At 46.5% G+C, this 24,539-nt stretch overlaps 1 protein-coding gene across 1 annotated transcript in view; it reads left to right on the forward strand.

Annotated features, from left to right (window-relative positions):
• Positions 1–24,539, forward strand: part of UNC80 (unc-80 subunit of NALCN channel complex) — a 2,761,828-nt gene that overhangs the window by 608,913 nt on the left and 2,128,376 nt on the right. Inside the window, exon 15 of the mRNA XM_078680564.1 lies at positions 423–570. Coding sequence (XP_078536690.1) covers positions 423–570 — 148 coding nt within the window. The remainder of the gene's footprint in view (positions 1–422; positions 571–24,539) is intronic.

A 24,539-nucleotide genomic window follows, 5' to 3' on the forward strand; every position in this document is an offset into this window, starting at 1 on the left:
GAACTACCTGGAAGTGTTTTTATAGGCAATCTTTTGAGTCACTCATCACATGAGCCTATCTTTTGTTTGATTGAAAGATTGATAGTGATGTGGCATTGGTTATGAGAAAAGGCCTCCAAAACGTACAATAACATGTTCTTGGAAGGTCAGAAGAAGTCGATTAGCTTATAGACAGATATGCCAGAACTGTAGTTTGTAGCATGTCTACTATGCCATTGACACATGTTCTAATATAGTAATTGTGATTTACTTTATATGTATTTAATGTATATGTATTTAATCAGTGTTTTTCCAAGTATGACACTTTTTAAACTGAATGATCTGCATATGTTCTGGCACGTTACGAAGACAATTGTTTATATGAGTTAACGCAAGCTAGTAAGTTCCTGGTGATAACATTTGCAAATATGTCTTTCTTTTAGGCTCAGAACTGTCTCACAAAATTATATAAACTGGATAAGGCACAGTTCCGCCAAACTATGCGAGATTATGTAAACAAGGATTCCCTCAATAATGTGGTGGATTTTTTGCATGCCTTACTGGGATTCTGCATGGAGCCTGTCACGGACAGTAAGTTTAATTGCCTAGAATTGGCAGTTTTGTGATATTCTTCTAATATGTTCATCCCAAAATTTCATTTCCACTTTAGAAATACATTTAGTTGCTCTACTATAATACATGGGACTTATATTCTCAGTACTGGTAACAGATGCTTGTTTATTCAATATCGTTTAATTAAATATTACACAAATATGAATAATACATTATTCTCCATAGAAGTAAAAAAAAAATATTTGCTATTATTTGCTAAGATCTTACCTATTGTTGAGCCATAGGTAGGTGGGGATGGTAGGTAATAATTTAGCACCCTTGTATGTCACACTTTGAGATTCCAGGGAGTGAAACCAATGAGTATTCTCATCCTTCCCAAGTCTCTAACCTGCAGCAGTCTTAAGCACCCCAGGGAAATTCAAGGTGAGGCAGGAGATAGAAATAAATTATGTTTTATGGTACTGGTACTAGTATTGGCAGTGTAGAGCTTCAGTTTAGTGGGATCCAGGTCTTCACAATAAAAGAATCACAAGAGAATATTATAGTTCTAGTGTTTTATGTTGAATATTATTCAAATAATTGTAAGACAGTTTATTAGTCCTTGAATGTAGTGGACCACATGACAAACAGAATACCAGGAATATTTCCACTATCCTCAGAAATATGGGCGACTGGCAGTAACTGCAGGAAACAGTAAACTCAGCTGTCTTGCTTTAAACTCCTAAATAAAAGAAGTTCAGCACTCCCCAGCAGAGGCGCTCGGGAAAGCAAGACAGCACCTGGAAAGTGGGCTCCACACTCATGAAATAAGGCACCTCAAAAGGCAGTTTTCAGAATAAAGCGTGGGGTTTTATTAGTGAAACACTCTCTAACAGAAACGCTTTCCCAGATGTCAAAATAATCAGGTAAAACAACATGCAAATTTAATTATACATATGTGTGTGTGTGTGTGTGTGCATGTGTGGGTGTGTTTGTGTGTTTGTATATATGCACGCACACATTTATATATATATATATATATATATATATATGTCTATCTATACAGAAATACTTCACAGGCTGGTCACTCAGCACACCAATGATCAGAGAAAATACCTCACCGGCTGCAATATCTTCATCTTAGCCCACACAAGACTGGGGATTCCAAATTACAGTTCCCGGGGTCTGGAGAATCCTCAAGCAGGGAAATGCAGCACTGAGCAGATGTGTCCATCTCTCAGGAGAGAACCCGTTGTTCGAGAGCCAGTTTTTATAATATTTTCAATGTATGAAGACACCCTCCATGTCAAGGAAACTTACTAGTGCTGGCCAGGCTCCTGCAAGCATTGCAAGGCAAAGGATTCCACACACATGCTCCTCGCGCTCCCACACTACATGTTCCATCCCCTTATCTTAGTGAAGCCCTAAAGTAGAAAACATCTCAAAGAGTACAAAAACAATCTCAAAGAGGAAAACAATTTTGAACGCTAATAACCTGAATACCCGTGAGTAACTTGGAGGCCTGCTTGTGTGTGCAGAACTAAAGCCAGACAGAGTCAGAATTAAAAAGCATTTGCAATGCAATAGGTCTCGCATTAGGAAAATTTGAGCTATTGGTATTGTAAATGACCATTTTTTTTATTTATGTGTTGGTTGTGAAAATAGCGAAATTAATAGCTTTATCATTTACAATGCCAATAGTTTTAACTTTCGCAAATGTGACACCTATAGCATTTGTAATGCAATATGTGTTGTATTTACGCGACTTAGATGTATTGATATTACAAATAACAATGGCTTTTAATTTTTTTAAATAATTAATACTTAAATACAAGTTATTGTAATTTATAATGGCAATAGCTTAAACTTTTGTAAATAACTTTTGTGAAGATTATGTTCAGTGTATTTTATTGTGAAGAACAGAAGTGAAATATTAACATCTTTTTGTGACATTTCTAATAAAGCTTGACACATTGAGAGACCATATTTCAACCAGTTGTTGTTGAATGTTTGCACAGATTGATGCTGTGGTGGCGCTGAGTGATGTTGTGGTAGCGACGAGTGATGCTGTGGCGTTCAGTGATGCTGTGGTAGCGCATAGTGATGTTGTGGTGCTCTGAGTGATGCTGTGGTGGTGCTGAGTGATGCTGTGGTGATGCAACAGATAGAGTGAGTGCGATAGACAGATAGAGTGAGGGCGATAGATATATAGAGGGAGGGCGATAGATAGATAGATAGATAGATAGATAGATAGATAGATAGATAGATAGATAGATAGATAGATAGATAGATAGATAGATAGATAGAGTGAGGGCGATAGATAGATAGACAGATAGATAGAGTGAGGGCGATCGATAGACAGAGTGAGGGCGATCGATAGATAGAGTGATGGCGATAGACAGAGTGAGGGCGATAGATAGACAGATGAATAGAGTGAGGGCGATAGATAGATAGATAGATAGATAGATAGATAGATAGATAGATAGATAGATAGATAGATAGATAGATAGATAGATAGAGGGCGATAGATAGATAGAGTGAGGGCGAGAGATAGATAGAGTGAGGGCGAGAGATAGATAGATAGAGTGAGGGGAGATAGATAGATAGAGTGAGGGCGATAGATAGATAGATAGATAGATAGATAGATAGATAGATAGATAGATAGATAGATAGATAGATAGATAGATAGATAGATAGATAGATAGATAGATAGAGTGAGGGCGATAGATAGATAGAGTGAGGGAGATAGATAGAGTGAGGGCGAGAGATAGATAGATAGAGTGAGGGGAGATAGATAGATAGAGTGAGGGCGATAGATAGATAGATAGATAGATAGATAGATAGATAGATAGATAGATAGATAGATAGATAGATAGATAGATAGATAGATAGGTAGATAGATAGATAGATAGATAGATAGATAGATAGATAGATAGATAGATAGATAGATAGATAGATAGATAGATAGATAGAGTGAGGGCGATAGATAGATAGAGTGAGGGAGATAGATAGATAGAGTGAGGGCAATATATAGATAGATAGATAGATAGATAGATAGATAGATAGATAGATAGATAGATAGATAGATAGATAGATAGATAGATAGATAGATAGATAGATAGATAGAGTGAGGGCGATAGATAGATAGAGTGAGGGAGATAGATAGATAGATAGATAGATAGATAGATAGATAGATAGATAGAGTGAGGGCGATAGATAGATAGAGTGAGGGCGATAGATAGATAGAGTGAGTGCGATAGATAGATAGAGTGAGTGCGATGGATAGATTGGGGGCGATAGATAGAGTGAGGGCGATAGATAGTGTCACTGCCTTTTTCCCCGTTTTTGACTGAATTTGTGCTTGTTTTCAATCGTGTGTCACTGCCTTTTTCCCCGTTTTTGACTGAATTTGTGCTTGTTCTCAATCGTGTGTCACTGCCTTTTTCCCGTTTTTGACTGAATTTGTGCTTGTTTCAATCGTGTGTCACTGCCTTTTTCCCCGTTTTTGACTGAATTTGTGCTTGTTCTCAATCGTGTGTCACTGCCTTTTTCCCCGTTTTTGACTGAATTTGTGCTTGTTCTCAATCGTGTGTCACTGCCTTTTTCCCCGTTTTTGACTGAATTTGTGCTTGTTTCAATCGTGTGTCACTGTCTCTTTCCCCCGTTTTGACTAAAATTTGTGCTCGTTTTTGGATCGGCCGTTCTCGGCGTGTTCTGCCCACCTCGCCGCCCCCCGCTCCCGCTTCCCGCCACCGCCTTTAGCCCCGCCCCTTTTTCTCTTCTGTTTCCCTCCCCGCTCCCGCCTCCCAGCTGCTCCGCCCACCCGCGCACTTGGCCTTAAATGGCGACCGTGCGACGCAGGTGAGTGTGACCCACTTGTGGGACACCCCCGCGCCGCACGGCCACCAGCTGCTGCGTGCGCCCCCAGTGCCTGCCTCTGCCTCAGCACCGGCCTCGCTGCCGCCCTGAGCGCTCTCCTTGGTTTTCCCCCGTTTTTTGACGGAATTTGTGCTTGTTTTCAATCGTGTGTCACTGCCTTTTTCCCCGTTTTTGACTGAATTTGTGCTTGTTTTCAATCGTGTGTCACTGCCTTTTTCCCCGTTTTTGACTGAATTTGTGCTTGTTTTCAATCGTGTGTCACTGCCTTTTTCCCCGTTTTTGACTGAATTTGTGCTTGTTTTCAATCGTGTGTCACTGCCTTTTTCCCCGTTTTTGACTGAATTTGTGCTTGTTCTCAATCGTGTGTCACTGCCTTTTTCCCCGTTTTTGACTGAATTTGTGCTTGTTTCAATCGTGTGTCACTGCCTTTTTCCCCGTTTTTGACTGAATTTGTGCTTGTTTCAATCGTGTGTCACTGTCTCTTTCCCCCGTTTTGACTAAAATTTGTGCTCGTTTTTGGATCGGCCGTTCTCGGCGTGTTCTGCCCACCTCGCCGCCCCCCGCTCCCGCTTCCCGCCACCGCCTTTAGCCCCGCCCCTTTTTCTCTTCTGTTTCCCTCCCCGCTCCCGCCTCCCAGCTGCTCCGCCCACCCGCGCACTTCGCCTTAAATGGCGACCGTGCGAACGCGCAGCGGTCACGCGCAGCGGGTGCGCCGATTGTGCGCCGAAGGCGCGCCAAAGGTAAGCCCGTCTGCGCCCGTCCGCGCCTGGACCGCGCCCAGTGCCAGGACCCCTGGCCCCCACCGACGGAAGCCGACCCGACGAACCTACAGCGCCACCGACCTCATCGCACTCAACACCGGCCACATCCCAGGATGTCACCGAGCCGCCCCGAAGCACACCCACGGACCCTTCAGCTGCCACGCCTGCAAGTTCACCTGCAGCCGGACCTGCCTCGCACCAGCACCCGCCAAGTCGAACACCAGCAGCACCCACCTCAAGTGCATCCTGCTCAACACCCGCTCCGTCCACAGACACGCCATCGAACTCTGGGACCTCCTCGACACCACAGCCCCTGACGTTGCCTTCCTCACGGAGACCTGGATGAACGCCTCTTCAGCTCCCGACATCGCCATCGCCATCCCGGAGGGCTACAAGATCGTCCGGAGGGACCGAAACGCCAACCAGATGGGAGGAGGCATCGCCATCATCCACAGGAGCACCATCCGGCTCACGACCAGCACCGACAACACTCCGACCAGCGCCGAACACCTGCATTTCCAGATCCACACCAACCCGAACACCACCCTCAGAGGCACCCTGATCTACCGACCCCCTGGACCACGCACGCAATTCAGCGAGGACATCGCCGACTTCGTCAGCCCGCATGCCCTCCCATCCGCCGACTACATCCTCCTGGGAGACCTCAACTTCCATCTGGAGAACAACAACGACCGCAACACCAGCACCCTGCTCGACAACCTCGCCAACCTGGGACTCAAGCAACTGGTGTCCACCCCCACCCACCTCGCCGGACACACACTCGACGCCGTCTTCTCATCCAGCAAAGACGTCACCTTCAGCCACACCACAGAGCTTCAATGGACGGACCACAGCTGCGTCCACTTCACCTTCAAGAGAACAACGACCCACCAACACCAGCAACAGGCCGCCCGCAGAAGCTGGAACAAGATCACGGCAGACCAGCTCGCCACCTCCCTGGGCCAGCACCCTCCTGCCAGCTCAGCGAACCCCAGCCAGGCCGCCGACAACCTCACGAAGTGGATCAGCAACTGCGCCGACGAACTCGCCCCACTGAGGACCCCGCCTAGCAGACCCGGCAGCAAGAAGGCCCCATGGTTCACCGACGAACTCAAGAGCTCCAAGAAGAACTGCCGAGCCCTCGAGAAAGTCTGGAGAAGGGAACCGACACCGGACAACAGGACCTCCTTCAAACTTGCCACCCGGAAACACCACCAGCTGATCCGCGCCGCCAAGAAAACAGCATTCAAGGACCGGTTGGACAGCAACGCACACAACTGCAAGGAACTCTTCAACATCGTGAAAGAGCTTTCCAACCCCAGCGCAGGTAACAACGACATCACCCCATCGCAAGACCTCTGCAACTCCCTCGCTTCATACTTCCACAACAAGATCGCGGATATACACAACAGCTTCAACAACCAACCTGCGCACACCAGGACCGAACAACCACCCCCCACCACCACCCTCCACGCCTGGACCCCGATCAGCACCGAAGACACCATCCGCACGATGAACTCCATCCACTCCGGATCACCGACCGACCCCTGCCCTCACCACGTCTTCAACAAGGCCGACGCTGTCATCGCACCCCACCTGCGAGACATCATCAACACATCCTTCGACACCACCATCTTCCCGGAGAGCTGGAAACACGCCGAACTCAGCGCTCTACTCAAGAAACCAACAGCGGACCCCACCGACCTCAAGAATTACCGACCCATCTCGCTCCTCCCGTTTCCAGCCAAGGTCATCGAGAAGACCGTCAACAAGCAGATGGCCGCCTTCCTCGAGACGAACGGATCCCTCGACCCCTCACAGTCTGGCTTCCGTGCCAATCACAGCACCGAGACCGCCCTCATCGCCGCCACCGATGACATCCGAGCCCTGATGGACAAGGGAGAAACAGCGGCCCTCATCCTCCTAGACCTCTCCGCGGCTTTCGACACGGTCTGCCACCGCACCCTAGTACAGCGTCTCAACAACGCCGGAATCCAGGGGAAGGCACTGGAATGGATCATCTCCTTCCTCGACGGAAGAACACAGAGAGTTCGCCTACCACCGTACAAGTCAGAGGCCTCCGAAGTCATCTGCGGCGTCCCCCAAGGATCATCTCTGAGCCCCACCCTCTTCAACGTCTACATGAGCCCCCTCGCGGCCATCGTACGCAAACACAACCTCAGCATAATCTCCTACGCCGACGATACCCAGCTGATCCTCTCCCTGACCAACGACCCCGCCGCCGCCAGAACCAACCTGCACGAAGGGATGAAAAAGGTAGCCGAGTGGATGACGACCAGCCGCCTGAAACTGAACTCGGACAAGACGGAGGTCCTCATCCTGGGCTCCTCGCCCTCCGCCTGGGACAACTCCTGGTGGCCCCCCGCCCTGGGCACCGCACCCAAACCTACAGACCATGCACGCAACCTGGGCTTCATCCTGGACGCCTCCCTCTCCATGACCAGGCAAGTCAACAGCGTCTCCTCGGCGTGCTTCAACATCCTACGCATGCTACGGAAGATCTTCTGGTGGATCCCCACCGAGACCAGGAAGACCGTCACCCAGGCCCTCGTCACCAGCCGACTGGACTACGGCAACGCCCTCTACGCCGGTACCACCGCCAAGCTCCAGAAGAGACTCCAGCGGATCCAGAACGCCTCAGCCAGACTCATCCTCGACATCCCACGTACCAGCCACATCTCCGGACACCTGAGAGACCTTCACTGGCTCCCCGTCAACAAAAGAATCACCTTCCGCCTCCTCACCCACGCACACAAAGCCCTACACGACCAAGGCCCGAGCTACCTCAACAGCCGAGTCAACTTCTACGCTCCCAAGCGCCACCTCCGATCAGCCAACCACGCCCTCGCCGCCGTCCCCCGCATCCGAAGAACGACTACAGGAGGAAGGTCCTTCTCCTACCTGGCCGCCAAGACCTGGAACTCCCTCCCGACCGACCTGCGCCTGACCCAAGACCACCTCTCCTTCAGGAAGAAGCTGAAGACCTGGCTGTTCGAGCAGTAGCGGCACCCCCCCCCCCCCCCAGCGCCTTGAGACCCTACGGGTAGGTAGCGCGCTTTATAAGTGTCAATGATTGATCAATGATTGATAGAGTGAGGGCGATAGATAGACAGATAGATAGAGTGAGGACGATAGATAGACAGATAGATAGAGTGAGGGCGATAGATAGATAGAGTGAGGGCGATAGATAGAGTGAGGGCGATAGATAGATAGATAGAGTGAGGGCGATAGATAGACAGATAGATAGAGTGAGGCCGATAGATAGACAGATAGAGTCAGTGAGGGCGATAGAGAGATAGATAGAGTGAGGGCGATAGCATAGATAGATAGATAGATAGATAGATAGATAGATAGATAGATAGATAGATAGATAGATAGAGTGAGGGCAATAGATAGATAGATAGATAGATAGAGTGAGGGCGATAGATAGATAGAGTGAGGGTGATAGATAGATAGATAGATAGATAGATAGATAGATAGATAGATAGATAGATAGATAGGTAGATAGATAGATAGATAGATAGATAGATAGATAGATAGATAGATAGATAGATAGATAGATAGATAGATAGATAGATAGATAGATAGATAGATAGATAGATAGATAGATAGATAGATAGATAGATAGAGTGAGGGAGATAGAAAGATAGATAGATAGATAGATAGATAGATAGATAGATAGATAGATAGATAGATAGATAGATAGATAGATAGATAGATAGATAGATAGATAGATAGATAGATATCCTTAAACGGAGCGCATTTGCCAGGAGGCGCTTACCCCACCACGAGCATACCTCGACCTGAGAACGGACCTCGCCGCACCCGCTCCGCGGGTGCCGCATCGTTGAAATCCGAGAGGGGCAGAAGGTTGGATTTTTACTGGGAGCAGAACCGAGCAGGACTTGGGCTGAAGGCTGCAGCAGGGCTGCGAGCGTTGCAGGGACTCCATTACCCAGGAGTCCCTGCGTGACCGAGTAACAGCTTCCGGTCCGCTCTCCCTGTTGGCCCGCCCACCGCCCACTGGAGGGCTTTTTAAAACCCTATCTGCTCTAGCATCCTTGGGACACCATTCCTTAAACGGAGCGCATTTGCCAGGAGGCGCTTACCTCACCACGAGCATACCACGACCTGAGACCGGACCTCGCCGCATCGTTGAAATCCGAGAGGGGCAGAAGGTTGGATTTTTACTGGGAGCAGAACCGAGCAGGACTTGGGCTGAGGGCTGCAGCAGGGCTGCGAGCGTTGCAGGGACTCCATTACCCAGGAGTCCCTGCGTGACCGAGTAACAGCTTCCGGTCCGCTCTCCCTGTTGGCCCGCCCACCGCCCACTGGAGGGCTTTTTAAAACCCTATCTGCTCTAGCATCCTTGGGAGACCATTCCTTAAACGGAGCGCATTTGCCAGGAGGCGCTTACCTCACCACGAGCATACCTCGACCTGAGACCGGACCTCGCGCATCGTTGAAATCCGAGAGGGGCAGAAGGTTGGATTTTTACTGGGAGCAGAACCGAGCAGGACTTGGGCTGAGGGCTGCAGCAGGGCTGCGAGCGTTGCAGGGACTCCATTACCCAGGAGTCCCTGCGTGACCAAGTAACAGCTTCCGGTCCGCTCTCCCTGTTGGCCCGCCCACCGCCCACTGGAGGGCTTTTTAAAACCCTATCTGCTCTAGCATCCTTGGGACACCATTCCTTAAACGGAGCGCATTTGCCAGGAGGCGCTTACCTCACCACGAGCATACCTCGACCTGGGACAGGACCTCGCCGCACCCGCTCCGCGGGTGCCGCATCGTTGAAATCCGAGAGGGGCAGAAGGTTGGATTTTTACTGGGAGCAGAACCGAGCAGGACTTGGGCTGAGGGCTGCAGCAGGGCTGCGAGCGTTGCAGGGACTCCATTACCCAGGAGTCCCTGCGTGACCGAGTAACAGCTTCCGGTCCGCTCTCCCTGTTGGCCCGCCCACCGCCCACTGGAGGGCTTTTTAAAACCCTATCTGCTCTAGCATCCTTGGGACACCATTCCTTAAACGGGGCGCATTTGCCAGGAGGCGCTTACCTCACCACGAGCATACCTCGACCTGAGACCGGACCTCGCCGCACCCGCTCCGCGGGTGCCTCATCGTTGAAATCCGAGAGGGGCAGAAGGTTGGATTTTTACTGGGAGCAGAACCGAGCAGGACTTGGGCTGAGAGCTGCAGCAGGGCTGCGAGCGTTGCAGGGACTCCATTACCCAGGAGTCCCTGCGTGACCGAGTAACAGCTTCCGGTCCGCTCTCCCTGTTGGCCCGCCCACCGCCTTTAACACTCACTCACTACATATAGGAACGGACCTCCCGCAGCGCGGGACGCAGCCCGGGGCAAAGACCGGGCTAAGAGCGGGCCGTTTGAGGCCGTTCGAGTACGGCAGAGTCCGGCCTCGGCCCAACCCCCTGATCGTATTGGATGCGCCTAAGGTAGTCGGACTATATAGTGTCAAAATCCCTTGGCATTTTGGGTATGGACATAAGATTTATAAACTGACCGTGAGGCCCACTAAACCACCCAAATATCCCAAAGTTTAGTAAGGTAGCTCTCACGTTGTTGTAGCCGGTCCAACCAAGATTTAGCCATGCCCCTAAGATCAGGCAAAGAACGTACAGTCCAAATCCAAACATCCAAGGGAGTTGTTTCGGGCCCGCTGGATGCTTTTATTACACGAGCCACGGGGATATTGGAAAAAGAAATTTCGATGGTGGAAAAAAGACTCTCGCTCGATCTTGTTAGTGGTAAGCGCTCCTCGTTGGGCGGTCTAGCCACTACCACCAGCCCCGTAGCACACGCAGCATTTAATTGTATACACTCCATTACCACTGAGGCAATTGTTCATCTAGATACCGGGGGGGAGAGTCCTCCTGTCCGCTTACTGGATGAAGATGCATACAACCTAGACGACTCCCAAGTTAGTATGGGGGATAGATTGCAGGTTAGTGTGGATTCTGAACTTAGCCAAAACTCTAGTCACTCACCCCCTAATGCCTCCAATATTGTTGTTGCCACAGATCCCTCGAGTACTGATATAACATCTAGAAAGAGAAAGCAAGATTCGAGCCTGTCGGGGGGGGAGAGAATGTAAGATGTCAAAAATAAAAGACACAACATATAATGAAAGCCAGGCCCCTGGGCATCCCTTGGATACACACACTTCCTCTGTATTTCCTAATGTCTTGTGCCCTTCTCTCACCTCCTTGGGCTCTTCTAACCCCTGTCCAACGTGCCTTAATAGTGATGAGATTTTGCTAGTAAAAATGGAGGCTATGATTAAATCTCTCCTATTACCCGTCTTGGAACGGACTAGGTTAATGACTACAAAAATAGACACAATGGAGGCTGTAGTGAATACAAATCTGGCCAAGTTACAAAAACTAACTGGCCCCAGCTTTGTGGGAGCCACTAACAGACAGATAGCCCCAAAGTCATCTAGTGTAAATAAGATTTCCACTAGTAATGTCACTAACACTAAATCAACAGGGGTAGATACCAATAGGTCTACAGGGGGGGGAATGGTAAAAACTACATTAACCAAGACAACCGAGAGCTCCCTACCACATGCCTCCAAGACGAAGGCTACTGACAAACATAATCTTGTTGGACCCCAATGCATTAAACCACCCCCACAGGTAAAATCCAATCCTATTCCCTCCCGACATCCATCTCACAGACATATAGCTAGCCAGCGCAGCAATACTAACTTAAGGGTGAAGAAACACACTAGGCATACTACCCCACGCGCTGATCTCCCAATGGAGGCAACACGCTATAAAATAGTATTAACTGGTGTTGCCCCATTAAAACCGGGTAGCAAGGAGTCGCATGGGGACCTTCGAAACAAGGTGACTTTTTGGCTAAATAAAAACCGACCCTTACCCCCTTCCTCACCAACTGAAATACTTTTGGTAAGGAGAGTAGACTGGGTGGGTCAAGGCACCAAGGATCTGGAGGGAGATTGTATCCTAATTTCGTTTAAGGATCCATGGGTGGTGGACACTATTCGAAGAGAACCTAGGTTTGCTAGACAGGGGGACGTCCAAACTTTGGGTCTATCATATTTCTACCCACATAGACAAAGTTTTACTCGACCAAGCCCCATTTTCGATCAACTACCAGCTAGGAGATACCCTTTGGAAATGACCCCTCAAGCCCAGCCACGTCCATTTCTCTTCAACCACTTTGGTCCCTTATCTGACCTTGAGGCCATAGATTGATATCATATATCATCCTGTTTGAGTATCCCTGTTGAAATTGTTGGCCATGAGTCGGTGAGGTGGAATAGGGAGACCGCACAGTCTATGCATAATATAGATGAAATTATGGGGGACTTAGCCACAACGGAGACTATCATATTAGCACCCATAGATAAGTCAGAGGCTGTGAAGTGTGGGGACCCCACGGATAATTTTAGGATTATGGAGAACAGGAGGGGTAGCGGGGGTGAACAGGTATCTCCTGCAGTTCCAGTTCTGTTATGTCCCCCTGTGGTTTCTGCTTCAGAAAATCTAAACATACTATCCTGGAATATTGCTGGGATTAAGGCTCGCATGCTCTCCGAGGACTGGTTAGAGTTTGTGGACAAATTTGACATCATCCTACTCCAGGAAACTTGGGCACCCGACCCAACCTTCAGGTTGGGCTATGTTAATTTCTTTAAACCTGCGATCAGAGGGGGTAAAGGGCGTGCATCAGGGGGTCTATTGATCTGGGTAAAGCAGTCATTGGGATTTCACCTCATAGAGCTACCTGTACAGAACCCGGATCTTCTTATAATCAAGCTGAGCAAGGCCAAACATCGGGATCTGATCATGTTTAATATATATGCTCGAGGCCAACCTGGCGGCCGCAGCCCTTCCTTGTTGAATGTATTAGACCATAAGCTTGCTGAAATGGGTAGTGGAAATGTCATCCTATTAGCAGGTGATCTAAACTGTACCTTTGAGCCACTGTATGACTTAGGGGACAGTTGGGGGTCATCTGAGGACGCTGCTTGGGACATTCCTGACCTGATGGTTGATAGACCTATCAATGCGACCGAGGCGGCAGTGAACTGGATGGCTCTTTGCTTAAATCGGGGATTTCGGGCTAGTAACGGCCGCACAAGATCGGATAAAGGAGCCAATTGTACCTTTGATAACGGCCTAAGGTGAAGCCGTATTGACTATATTTTGTTAAAGTTGGAATATTGGCCCCTACTAGTGGACATGGAAGTTATACTGCGCCCAGAAAGTGATCATAACCCTTTGTCACTCCAATTAAAATTGCCAGGCATAAAGAGACTGGAGGAGCCTAGCACTTCATGGACAGGGGATGTCTTGCTAACTAACGATAGGAGGAGGTTAAAATGGTCCAGGATTGTGGAGGATGAAACCTTACGGGATAATGTTAATACTGTGGTCAAAAATGTGTTTAATGAAATGTTGAAAAATGATCTGTTGGGGGGTAGTCTGGAATTGGCTAATAATGTTATTAATCTCCATATTAGCTGTTTCGACCAGTTAAAATCCTTACTCTCTCTCCCATGTCGGAAAGGTGCCACAAAAGTTAACCCCCACCACCAGAAATGGTATAACAAAAAATGCAGGGAGGCCCATACACATCTTATTAAAGCAATTAAATCCCGAGATATGAGTACAGTTAAAGCGGCTAGGCTGCGATACAGGAAAATACAGTGGGAAGCCAAACGGGAGTGGGAGGACAAGTATTGGTCGGATCTTTTGGATGCTTCCACCTCGAATAATCCCACAAAGTTCTGGGATCTAGTCAAGTGGGGGAAGGATTGTGATTCGCGTACCCCCGCAAACCATGTACCTCCAGAAGAGTGGGTAATCTTTTATTCAGCCCAATTTAGTGTTGAAAACCCTACACCCCTACAAACATTGGGAGAGGTATCCTCGACACAAAATTACGGGGAGAAACTCACCTTTTCAGAAACAGAGGTTGAGCGAGCACTAGACTTGACCTTGCGAGGGAAAGCACCTGGTATGGACCTCATCCCCGCGGATCTGTTCAAAGCAAACCCTGCCTTGTGGCTGCCCTATATAACCAAGATTGCTAACTCATTAGCTAAAGGAGCAAGAATCCCAAAATCTTGGAAGGGGGCCGAGATAATACCAATATTTAAAAAAGGCGACAGATCTAATCCGGGGAACTACCGTCCGATCAGTTTGATCGACTCAATACAAAAAATTATTGCGCGTATGGTCCTGGGCAGGGTTCAGGGCTGGAACGAACTTGAGGGCATATTATCTCCCATGCAGGCGGGCTTCAGATCGGGCATAAGCACCATCGACCAGGTGTTCAGACTTTGTCTGATCTACTGGAAAGTGGTTTTTCTCAATGGTGGTACCATCTTTGCGGCATTTATCGATCTGAAGTCTGCCTTCGATCTTGTGCCAAGGGATAAATTGTGGGGAGTTATGAGAGATTTGGGTATGCCAATGGAGCTACTTGACCTAATAGTTAAACTCCACGAGGATAATTATGCGAGGGTGAGGTGGGTGGCCAGGGACAAGTGACGGAATCATTTCCCGTAACTAGAGGTGTCCGCCAGGGGTGTGTCCTGGCACCAACACTCTTCCTCTTGTTCATTGACCAAGTGGTAAAAATGTTCTCGGATACCCCCACTGACGCCCCAATGCTAGCTGGAACAAGGTTTCCAATGCTCATCTTTGCCGATGACACCTTACTCCTCTCCAGAACACGTAGCGGGTTACAGCGGGCGCTGGACCGCTTCGAGGAGTTCTGTGCCATAAACAATCTTACGGTGAACGTGGGCAAAACGAAGTTCATGGTTTTCACGAGAAACCACCCAGTCCAGAGTTTAGTGAGTTTGAGTGGAGTCAACCTAGAGCAAGTTGAGACCATGACTTATCTGGGCGTCACTTTAGACTGCCGTCTGAGATGGAAAGATCAAGTCGGTGTACAAAATCTCAAGCTAGCACGGCTAACTGGCTGTTTAATAAAAGAGCAAAAGAGATCCATCACCAAGCGGGTTACCCCAGCCCTCAAGATCTATGACGCCAAAATTAGTACTGCAATCTTATATGGCGCAGATCTTTGGGGTCATATGGATCTCTTAAATCTGTTTAAAACCCAATGCAAGTTCCTATGGAATTTGGCAGGCCTACCTCAGTCGTCTCCATCCATTCCTCTTTGCTTGGATCTGGGATGCCTTCCGATCAACGAGATGGCCAGATTCAGATTGGTGGCCTTTTGGAGGCGATTATGGACCTCCCCTGACCTCTCCCTATTTGCAAAAGAACTAGCAGAAGTCAGGTCAATCGGAGGCTCTGGGAAAATTCCTTGGCTCCAAGCGGTAAAATCCATCTTGGTGGATATGGGGTTAGAACAACTTTGGATAGCTCCCACAACTAATGTCTTTCCCTCTAAACAAGAGTTTAAAGTATTGTATTGGGCTTCGCTCCGTCAAACACGAGTTTCTGTCTCCAGCTCTACCAGCCTCACGGGTAGGTTCCTTACCTTCAAGTTGGACCCGTCCCGTGAGTCTTACTGGGACCTTATCACTAGACCGCTGGACAAGAAACTCTACCACCAGTTCCGGGTAGGAGCTTTGCCGTTGAATACCTTTATAAATAAATGGTCCACTGGTGTTTCAGATCTTTGCAAAAGTTGCTCGGGGCAGAAGGAATCAGAGGGCCACTTTCTATTTGCCTGCCCTAGCTACCTGGTGCCGCGAACCAAATGGCTTAAACCGCTGTTCCAGCGTCTACCCTTTAGAAAATCCGTAGAGGCCATATGGGCGCTAAAGACTAATACCTCTGAAGTGTTTGTTGTGAGCCTAGCTAAATATCTGGGGTGGGCCTGGATTATTAGGTCAAAAAAAATCTGACTAGTTTGATAGAGCCCTTTAATATCTATTCAAAAGGCTGTACATCATTTCTACTGTAAACACACAACTGCACTTCTCGCACTTTATATATGGAATGGTGTTCTATTAAATGTCATTGTTTATAATGTAATTGTTAATTCGTATGACTATATCAGGTTTCTTATTCAAGATGTTTAATATCTTTTTTAATTTTTCCTTTACATAACTTATTTTGGGTTGTTTACTATTGTATGGTTTATCCAAGTCTAGTTACTTCGAATGTAGCCCTTGTTTAGTGATGTATTGCTTTCTTTACATCTGAATTTAGCTGTCGTTGTAGTGAGATTTTAATTAATAACAAATATATTTGTACGTGGATTAGTTTTTGTTAAAATTATATAGCTTATATTTCTTAAAGTGTGTTATAATATGTCTTTTATGATTTATCAAATCGAAATAAAGACTTGAAACCTGAAACCTGAGATAGATAGATAGATAGATAGATAGATAGATAGATAGATAGATAGATAGATAGATAGATAGATAGATAGATAGATAGAGTGAGGGCGATAGATAGACAGAGTGAGAGAGGTATATAGAGTGTGTGCGATAGATAGGTAGAGTGAGTGCGATGGATAGATTGGGGGCGATAGATAGAGTGAGGGCGATAGATAGATAGAGTGAGGGCGATAGATAGAATGAGGGCGATAGATAGGCAGAACGATAGAGTGAGGGCGATAGACAGATAAAGTGAGGGCGATAGATAGACAGATAGTGAGGGCGATAGATAGAGTGAGGGTGATAGATAGATAGATAGATAGATAGATAGATAGATAGATAGATAGATAGATAGATAGATAGATAGATAGATAGATAGATAGATAGATAGATAGATAGATAGATAGATAGATAGATAGATAGATAGATAGAGGGCGATAGATAGAGGGCGATAGATAGATAGATAGATAGATAGATAGATAGATAGATAGATAGATAGATAGATAGATAGATAGATAGATAGATAGATAGATAGATAGATAGATAGATAGATATAGGGCGATAGATAGATAGATAGATAGAGGGCGATAGATAGATAGATAGATAGATAGATAGATAGATAGATAGATAGATAGATAGATAGATAGATAGATAGATAGATAGATAGATAGATAGATAGAGGGCGATAGATAGAGGGCGATAGATAGATAGATAGATAGATAGATAGATAGATAGATAGATAGATAGATAGATAGATAGATATAGGGCGATAGATAGATAGATAGATAGAGGGCGATAGATAGATAGATAGATAGATAGATAGATAGATAGATAGATAGATAGATAGATAGATAGATAGATAGATAGATAGATAGATAGATAGATAGATAGATAGATAGATAGATAGATAGATAGATAGATAGATAGATAGATAGATAGATAGATAGATAGATAGATAGATAGATAGATAGATAGATAGATAGAAAGAATCGTGTCCTGGTGTAACTGGTGTTCATGTAACGTGCTCCAGTACCTTCAGGTAGAGTTCGGGCTATATAAAACTGCACAGATAGATAGATGTTTGTGCATGGGAGCAGGACTTTGATGGCCCAAACTTGTTCCAATTAACAAAGCGTGTTAATATGTTTTCGTTTAGGTACATATGAGTGTGCGTGCCAATATATGAATTCATGTAAGTGTGTTTACATACATACACCTCCCACTTTCTCCCTCGCAGGGCGTGTGACTGTGCCTGGCATGCACTAGGTATTCACGACTCTAAGCACTATACCAGCAGACAAACATAGGTGCTGATGGGCTCCACCCCCTCCCCGGCACCCAGTTTTATTATTCTAACGCTCCCTGCCTCCCGGGGCGTGATAAAAATCTTCTCTGCTGGGAGGTGTAGGTCGACAGTTTACAATCTTGAGCGAATACAGTCACGTTCGCAACCATGACCTCGCTGAGGGCACAAGGCGGATTAAGTGTGTCGTCCTTTCCATGGGGTTCACTGAACTGCGTGTTAACCCACGGGGAGCACCGAGGGCAGCGCCTTGATGCATTGGGTAGTCTGAGCACTGCGTGTTTCACCACGAGGTGCACTGAGCGCAGACACGGGTGCGGCTAGCGCAGAGTGAGTGACAAATGGGGTGCACTGAGCGCTGCCAATATTTGACACAGGGTGTGCACTGAGCGCTGCGTCTTTAACACACAGCGTGCACCGAGCGCTGCGGGTTTGATACGGGGAGCTCAGGGCGCTGCGTGTTCAACTCACGAGGTGCACTGAACGCGAGAGTTTAACACCGAGGAGCACTGAGCGGACATGGTTAACACACGGTTGCACTGAGCGTATCCTATGTTAACAAGGAAAATGAGAAACCCCTTCACTCCAGTTGGGGAGCAAAAGGCAGCCAATAGTGGGGTGCATAGGCCCCTCATAATGCTGTGTTCTTGTACTCATACACCTGTTGCGAAGTCCTTGGCTCATGGCATGGAACACTTTTCCACTTGTTTCTGTAATGCTAGAGAACACATGAGCTCAAACATTTTACACAGTGAGCTCTTCCATGGAAATGTTAGCTCTTTTCTTGAACTTTTCAATAGGCTCATTTTTTATAGATATATAAGTTATTATAATTTGGGGGCTTTCAGTTAAACTTTACCTGCTATAGATGTGTTTACTCTCTTCATTGTGTACAACCAGCATTTTGCCTTTGTCAATGCTTGTTTATTTTGTCATGATTTTTTAAAAACGTTATTGGAAAAATATCTTTTGTTTCAAAAACCATATATTGCAAAGCAGTCCCTGGCAATTAAGGAAACTACATTGTGTGTGGTTGGGCTCTTTTTGAAAGGACAGTGAAGTTAGACAAAAGATGGAGTGGGCTGATTCCAACAGCCTGATTCATCAAGCTAAATTGCACTTGCAAAGGGCAAGATTCTCTGGCCCACATGCATGAAGCATTTTTGTAGTCGCAAACGGTGCGATTCCTTAAAATCGGCCGTTTGCGAATGCAAAAGTGCTGTTTGGGATGCATCATGCCATTTTAGAAGTCGCATCTTTTTTACGATTTCTAAAATTGCGTTAGCATATAAGAAATCGCAATTGTGCGAATTCTTAAATGCTATGCATCATTACAGAAAAATGTGCGATTTTTAAAATTGGAAGTGCAAATTACCACGAAGTTCAACTTCGTGGTAATTTGCGAAATTGTTTAAAAATGCACAAAAATGCATTTTTTAAACTGTTAAGCTACAGACACACATGTCCTTAGGACATGTGTGTATGTAACTTATGCTGAAAAGTACATTTCATGGGTGCAGGGGGGGGTCATTTTGACCCCCCTCTCCACCCTTGAAATGCATTGATGAATTGCAATTGCACATTGTGAATTCGCAATTCCCATTCATTCCTATGGGCATTTTGGCCCATAGGAATGAATGGGAATTGTGAATTCGCAATTGAAAATTTGCATTTTTTTTGCAAATCGGTAAAAATAGCGATTTTTACCGAATTGCAAAAAAAAAGCAAAAATATTCATGCATAGGCTTTTGCGATTTCTAAATTGCGAATCGTTATTTTTCGCAATTTAGAACTCGCAAAAGCCGATATTGATGCATGTGGGCCTTTGAATCTTGCCTTTTGCGAGTGCAATTTTTGCATTTGGGATTCATCATCCCAAATGCAAAATTCGCTATTAAAGAATTCGCACATTTGCGAAGAATTGCATTTAAGGAATCTCTATTTGAGATTCCTTAAATGCAATTCATGAATCATTTTAAAATTGCGAAATTGCAATTTTGGGCCGCTATTTACCGAGAGGTCAGACCTCGTGGTAAATAGCAAAAACTTAGAAAAATGCATTTAAATGCATTTTTCTAAGTTTCATGTTACACACACACATGTCCTTTGGACATGTGTGTGCGCAACACCAATGTAGATTACATTTCAGGGGTGCTACAGGGTGTCCTTTGGACACCCCTGCACCCTTGAAATCGCATCCTTATTTGCGATTAGCAATTTGCTAATCGCAAATAAGGAACATGTAGGAATCGCAATATTTTTTGCAATTCCTACATGAACCCCGTTTTGCAAGTCCTTAATAGCGATTCCTTATGAATCACTATTAGGGGCTCGCAAAACGGGAGAATGATGAATCAGGCTGATAGTCCCTTGCTGGATGCTGTTGTCATAAGAAAATGTGAATGACACAATAGTAGACCAATAAATGAAGAGGGCAGGCTGAAAGCCTCTTTAAGTGAGTATTGCAAATGACACAATGGGTGAAGTAGGCTGGCCGAAAGTCCCTAGACGTAATTTATACATTTATAGGTACTAAAATCAAAGGGTTTTGGCTAACACCAGACTTAATAAAAACGCATATAATGGACAGAGCATTTATTCGGCAGAGTACCAGGCATTTCTACTCTGCGTCATCCATCGTTGCTGTAAACGTGCTATTTTTCAGTCTTTCAGTCAACACTTGAGAAAATGAGCCGCGATTAGCCGCTTCGCTATTGCCAATGGCCTGCCATTCAAAACCTATTAAGACATGGCTCCTGTGTGCTATCAGATTACATGTTCACTGTGGCAAGAGTTATCTGGTCTCTTACTGCCAAATGTCATAAAACAACCTGCCACTCGCGCTGCACTGAACCACCTCATTAATTCATAATCCGCACGGACCGTGCTTGCGTTACCAGGTGCTCAGTGAAAAATATGTTATTTGTGCAGTACTACTGTAAACGTGTTAAAGAGTCTATTTACATGGGTAAGCATGTATTTACGCACCACGGCTCTCACTCGGGTTTTGGCCGTAGTAACTCGAGTAAACGTTCACAGTTTTTAAAACAAGACCGAGCTAAGTTTTGAGGCAAGGTGTACGTTTTGCCAACATTATTGTAAGAGTCCTGTTTGTAAATGTACAGGAATTTATATAGCGCAAATCACCAAGCGGTTTCTAAGCGCTTGCTTAGGGAACCCGTCCTGGTATTCCCCTGTGAGATAACCCCGGCAGGGTATCCGCAAGGTGAAAGCCAGGCATCCCGCCGCGAGGGGCCGTTGTGGAGATTAAGCAAGCTATTGCCCAGAGTCGCAGAGTGTGAACCCATGAACCGAGTAGGCACCGGAGCGAGAATTGTCGAGTCCATGGACATTTTAGGACTCAAGACCCCGCCGAGCCGGGAATTGAACCCTGGTCCCGGGGCTGACCTCTGCTTCCAGGTCTGCCTCCTCTAACCAGTGAGCCACACTTCTCCACTGTTTGTGAGGACAGTCTGTTAAAAGACTACCACGTTGAAAACATAAAGAGTGGGGCGTATTACAGTTTTGTGAAGAAGCCCCGTGTGGTGTGATCAATAAATGTCGAACCATAAAAGGCACGATCATAGATGTGCCGTACCGGCGAGACTGTACCTACCGCCGCGAGAGCACCGTAAACTGCCCCCGTCAAGCTGTCCCACCCCCTGCTATCACTTAAACGTCCAACTCGTTTCGGACGGAGATACACCTGCCCCAACCCACCATTGAATAGCAATGCAAAATATATATCACTTTATATGCAAATAACGAACGGGAAGTGCCCTAGACCAGTGTTTCCAAACTGTGGTCCGCGGACCCCTAGGGGTCCGTGACACATTCCCAGGGGGTCCGCAGGCAGCAGTTTTGAAAGCACTGGAAAGTTTCTTGTATAATTAACCGTTTTAGAGCAACAATACAAGTGTCAAGATAACACCAGTGATTAATATACCTGCTGGAGAGAGATGAGAGTTTTCTCTAGTGGCAACTTTAACTTTTTTAATGTAGCACAGAGGGTTAATATGCCTACTGCAAAGAACGTGTACCATGCATTTAAAAAAAAAAAAAGAATTTTATGTGCATAGGTCAGTGGGTTACTGCTTTTGTCAGTAACTTATTTTTCTTCCCAGATTGTGGTACCTGGGTGCATAGTAAGGTCTTCATATACTACTCTTTATAAGCTAATAAAATTCAATATGCAATGGTAAATGTGTTGTAGCCTGCACCATTGTTTCCCAAAAACTTTTGGTGGAGAGCCTTCCAAAGCCCCCTCTGTAGTGGCCAGAGTCACTCACTGCACTTGGTATGCACAATGGTGGGGACTGGTCTGAAAACATTTTCTAGGGCTACTTTTGGTTTCCAGTCTGGCCCAGGCAAGAGCAAGAGCCTCGTACTGTAAAATAAAACCAGCTATTTAAAAGTGAGTCACTGGGATGCAGCACCAATCTTCCCATCAAATTATTTTGTTTTTTGCAAATTCTTTCAATATAAAATATTAAGAGGGATATTTACAACAGAAATGGAGGAGCGTGTTGTTAGCCTCCTTGGCTTAACGACACGCTCCGCCACTTCTGAAACGCAGGGCTGCACCATATTTACAAGAATATAATGCAGCCCTGCGTTTCCCCCTGCACTGGCGCTACCCTAAGCAGGGTAGCGCCAATACAGGCACCCTTGCACCATAGTGCAAGTGTGTCTATGTGTAGGGAAAGATTGTTTATGTACAGGAAGGTCCTCCTTCCTGCACATAAACAACTTTGAAATGCTGTTTTGTCACTTATATGTGTTCTGCTTAATGCAGCACACATGCAAGTTACTAAACATTTTCAAGATTGTTTAGGTGCAAGAAGGGTCACCTTCCTGAACATAAACAGGGTCACCCTCCTGAACATAAACAATCCAAGGCGTTTTCCTTTTTCCATTTGTACTGCATAAGGCAGCACACATGGAAAAAGCAAAATGGAGGAGCAATATAGCATTTCTCCTTGTTTCGCCAAGTGAAGACCAGGTGTTTCCTGTTTTTATTTTGGCGCAGCCTCCTATTTACACTGCCCTTGTAAATAGGAGCCAGCGTCAAAATCAATGGGTGTTGTAGTGGAATGCCAACCGCAACACCCACTGCCCACCTATTTCACGCTAAGTATTGCATGAAAGGGTGCCTTATTTGCATGGCAGCGTTAAGCCATGGTAAGTGGCTCAACGCTGCCTTGTAAATAAGGCGAAGCCCCTATCGCCACGGGAACATCGCAGAAAGTGACGTTCCCATGGGGATAAGGGCTTGTAAATATGCCCCTAAAATCCTTAGTAATTCAAGTTTTTCTTTTGTGTGCACATGTGTGTTTATTGCGTTCGAATTACTGTTTTAATGTTTGAAATTTAAATCCTACAAATTACTTGGGGGTCCCCGGCTTCCAGTGGTGACTCAATGGGGGTCCACAGGAGTCAAAAGTTTGGGAACCACTGCCCTAGACTGTGTGAACTGGAAGTAGGAGACTCTGGGTGGCCACAGACCCCCGTCCCCCTCCCTCCCCCGTCCAACCAATCCCACCACCGCCACTTCAGCCACCGGAGTTATGCAGAGCTCTCGTTTTTTAAACTTCGTACATTACCCTCGCAGTGAACTCATTATTTAAAAGCCTGATTGGCATCGGAGTGTTTCCTTTGTCAGCAGCACACACACAAAATAGAAAAAACATTTTTTTTTTATTGGAGAGGGAGATGGGGCTCTGAGGTGTGCCGGCGAGTATAAATATGCAAAGGTGAAGAGCGTGCTCCGCCTTGGCAGCTTGTAACCCGTGTAACTGACGCGCCATGATAGTGCAAATGAAGCGTGGCACGATAAGAAAATGAAGAGGAATGGAGCCTCTTGAGCAGCGGCACGCGGCCCCCTCTCAGGCTCGGGCGCGTCAGAGGCGAAGGGAGCTCAGCTCCGGCTTAAAAACCCCAAACACGACCGCTCGTTACCGCACCCTGACCCGGCCGGGACCGTCAGCCATCGACTTAAGGGGAAAGCGGGCGCTGCTCAGTCCATTTACAAAAGGCACCTATGTACATTGTATTGTATTCTATTAAAATACCATGCACATTGCACATGCGAGGCATCCTGACGTCTTAAAAGCGCCTAGATTAAGGTGCAGAAAGCATATGCAGGGATAATCTTAAAGGCAGCGAGGTGAGCATGGTTTCGTGTGCTTTCAAATTTATGGACGGGTAGCTCAACTTGAATGTTATTTTTTTTTTTTTGTCAAAGTTATTTTATTGAGTAGAGAACAACAAAAAAAACAGAGAAACTCAATCAAACATAGCGACGATGCTCAAAGACCCCTAGGGGGACTCCGTGGACTGCCACCCATCGAGGCTCGGGAATGCATGAAGGATAATCCGCTCAAAGACTGCCAAGTCAGTGTCCACTCGCAACAGCGGTTTAAATCAGTTCTCCTTCAGGTGCGGAAAGCGCGAAGTCAAGCCTCCATCGAGGCACATCTCAGCGCCGGAGTCCTCCATAGTCCAATACTAACTGCTGAATGTCGCAGAAACAAATAAATTCAACCATCCCCAAACCAACCCCCACCTCCCCCCCACCCTCCACCCGTGGTGGCAGCTCAACACTCATTCACACTGGGAAGCACACTTCTCCGCATTCAAATCTGGAACAGATGTAGCGCTCGCAAAGCCGATGGGCAAACTGCTGACGGAAGA

This window comes from Lissotriton helveticus, chromosome 3_1, assembly GCF_964261635.1.
Source record: "Lissotriton helveticus chromosome 3_1, aLisHel1.1, whole genome shotgun sequence".
In the NCBI taxonomy this organism is placed as follows: Eukaryota; Metazoa; Chordata; class Amphibia; order Caudata; family Salamandridae; genus Lissotriton; species Lissotriton helveticus.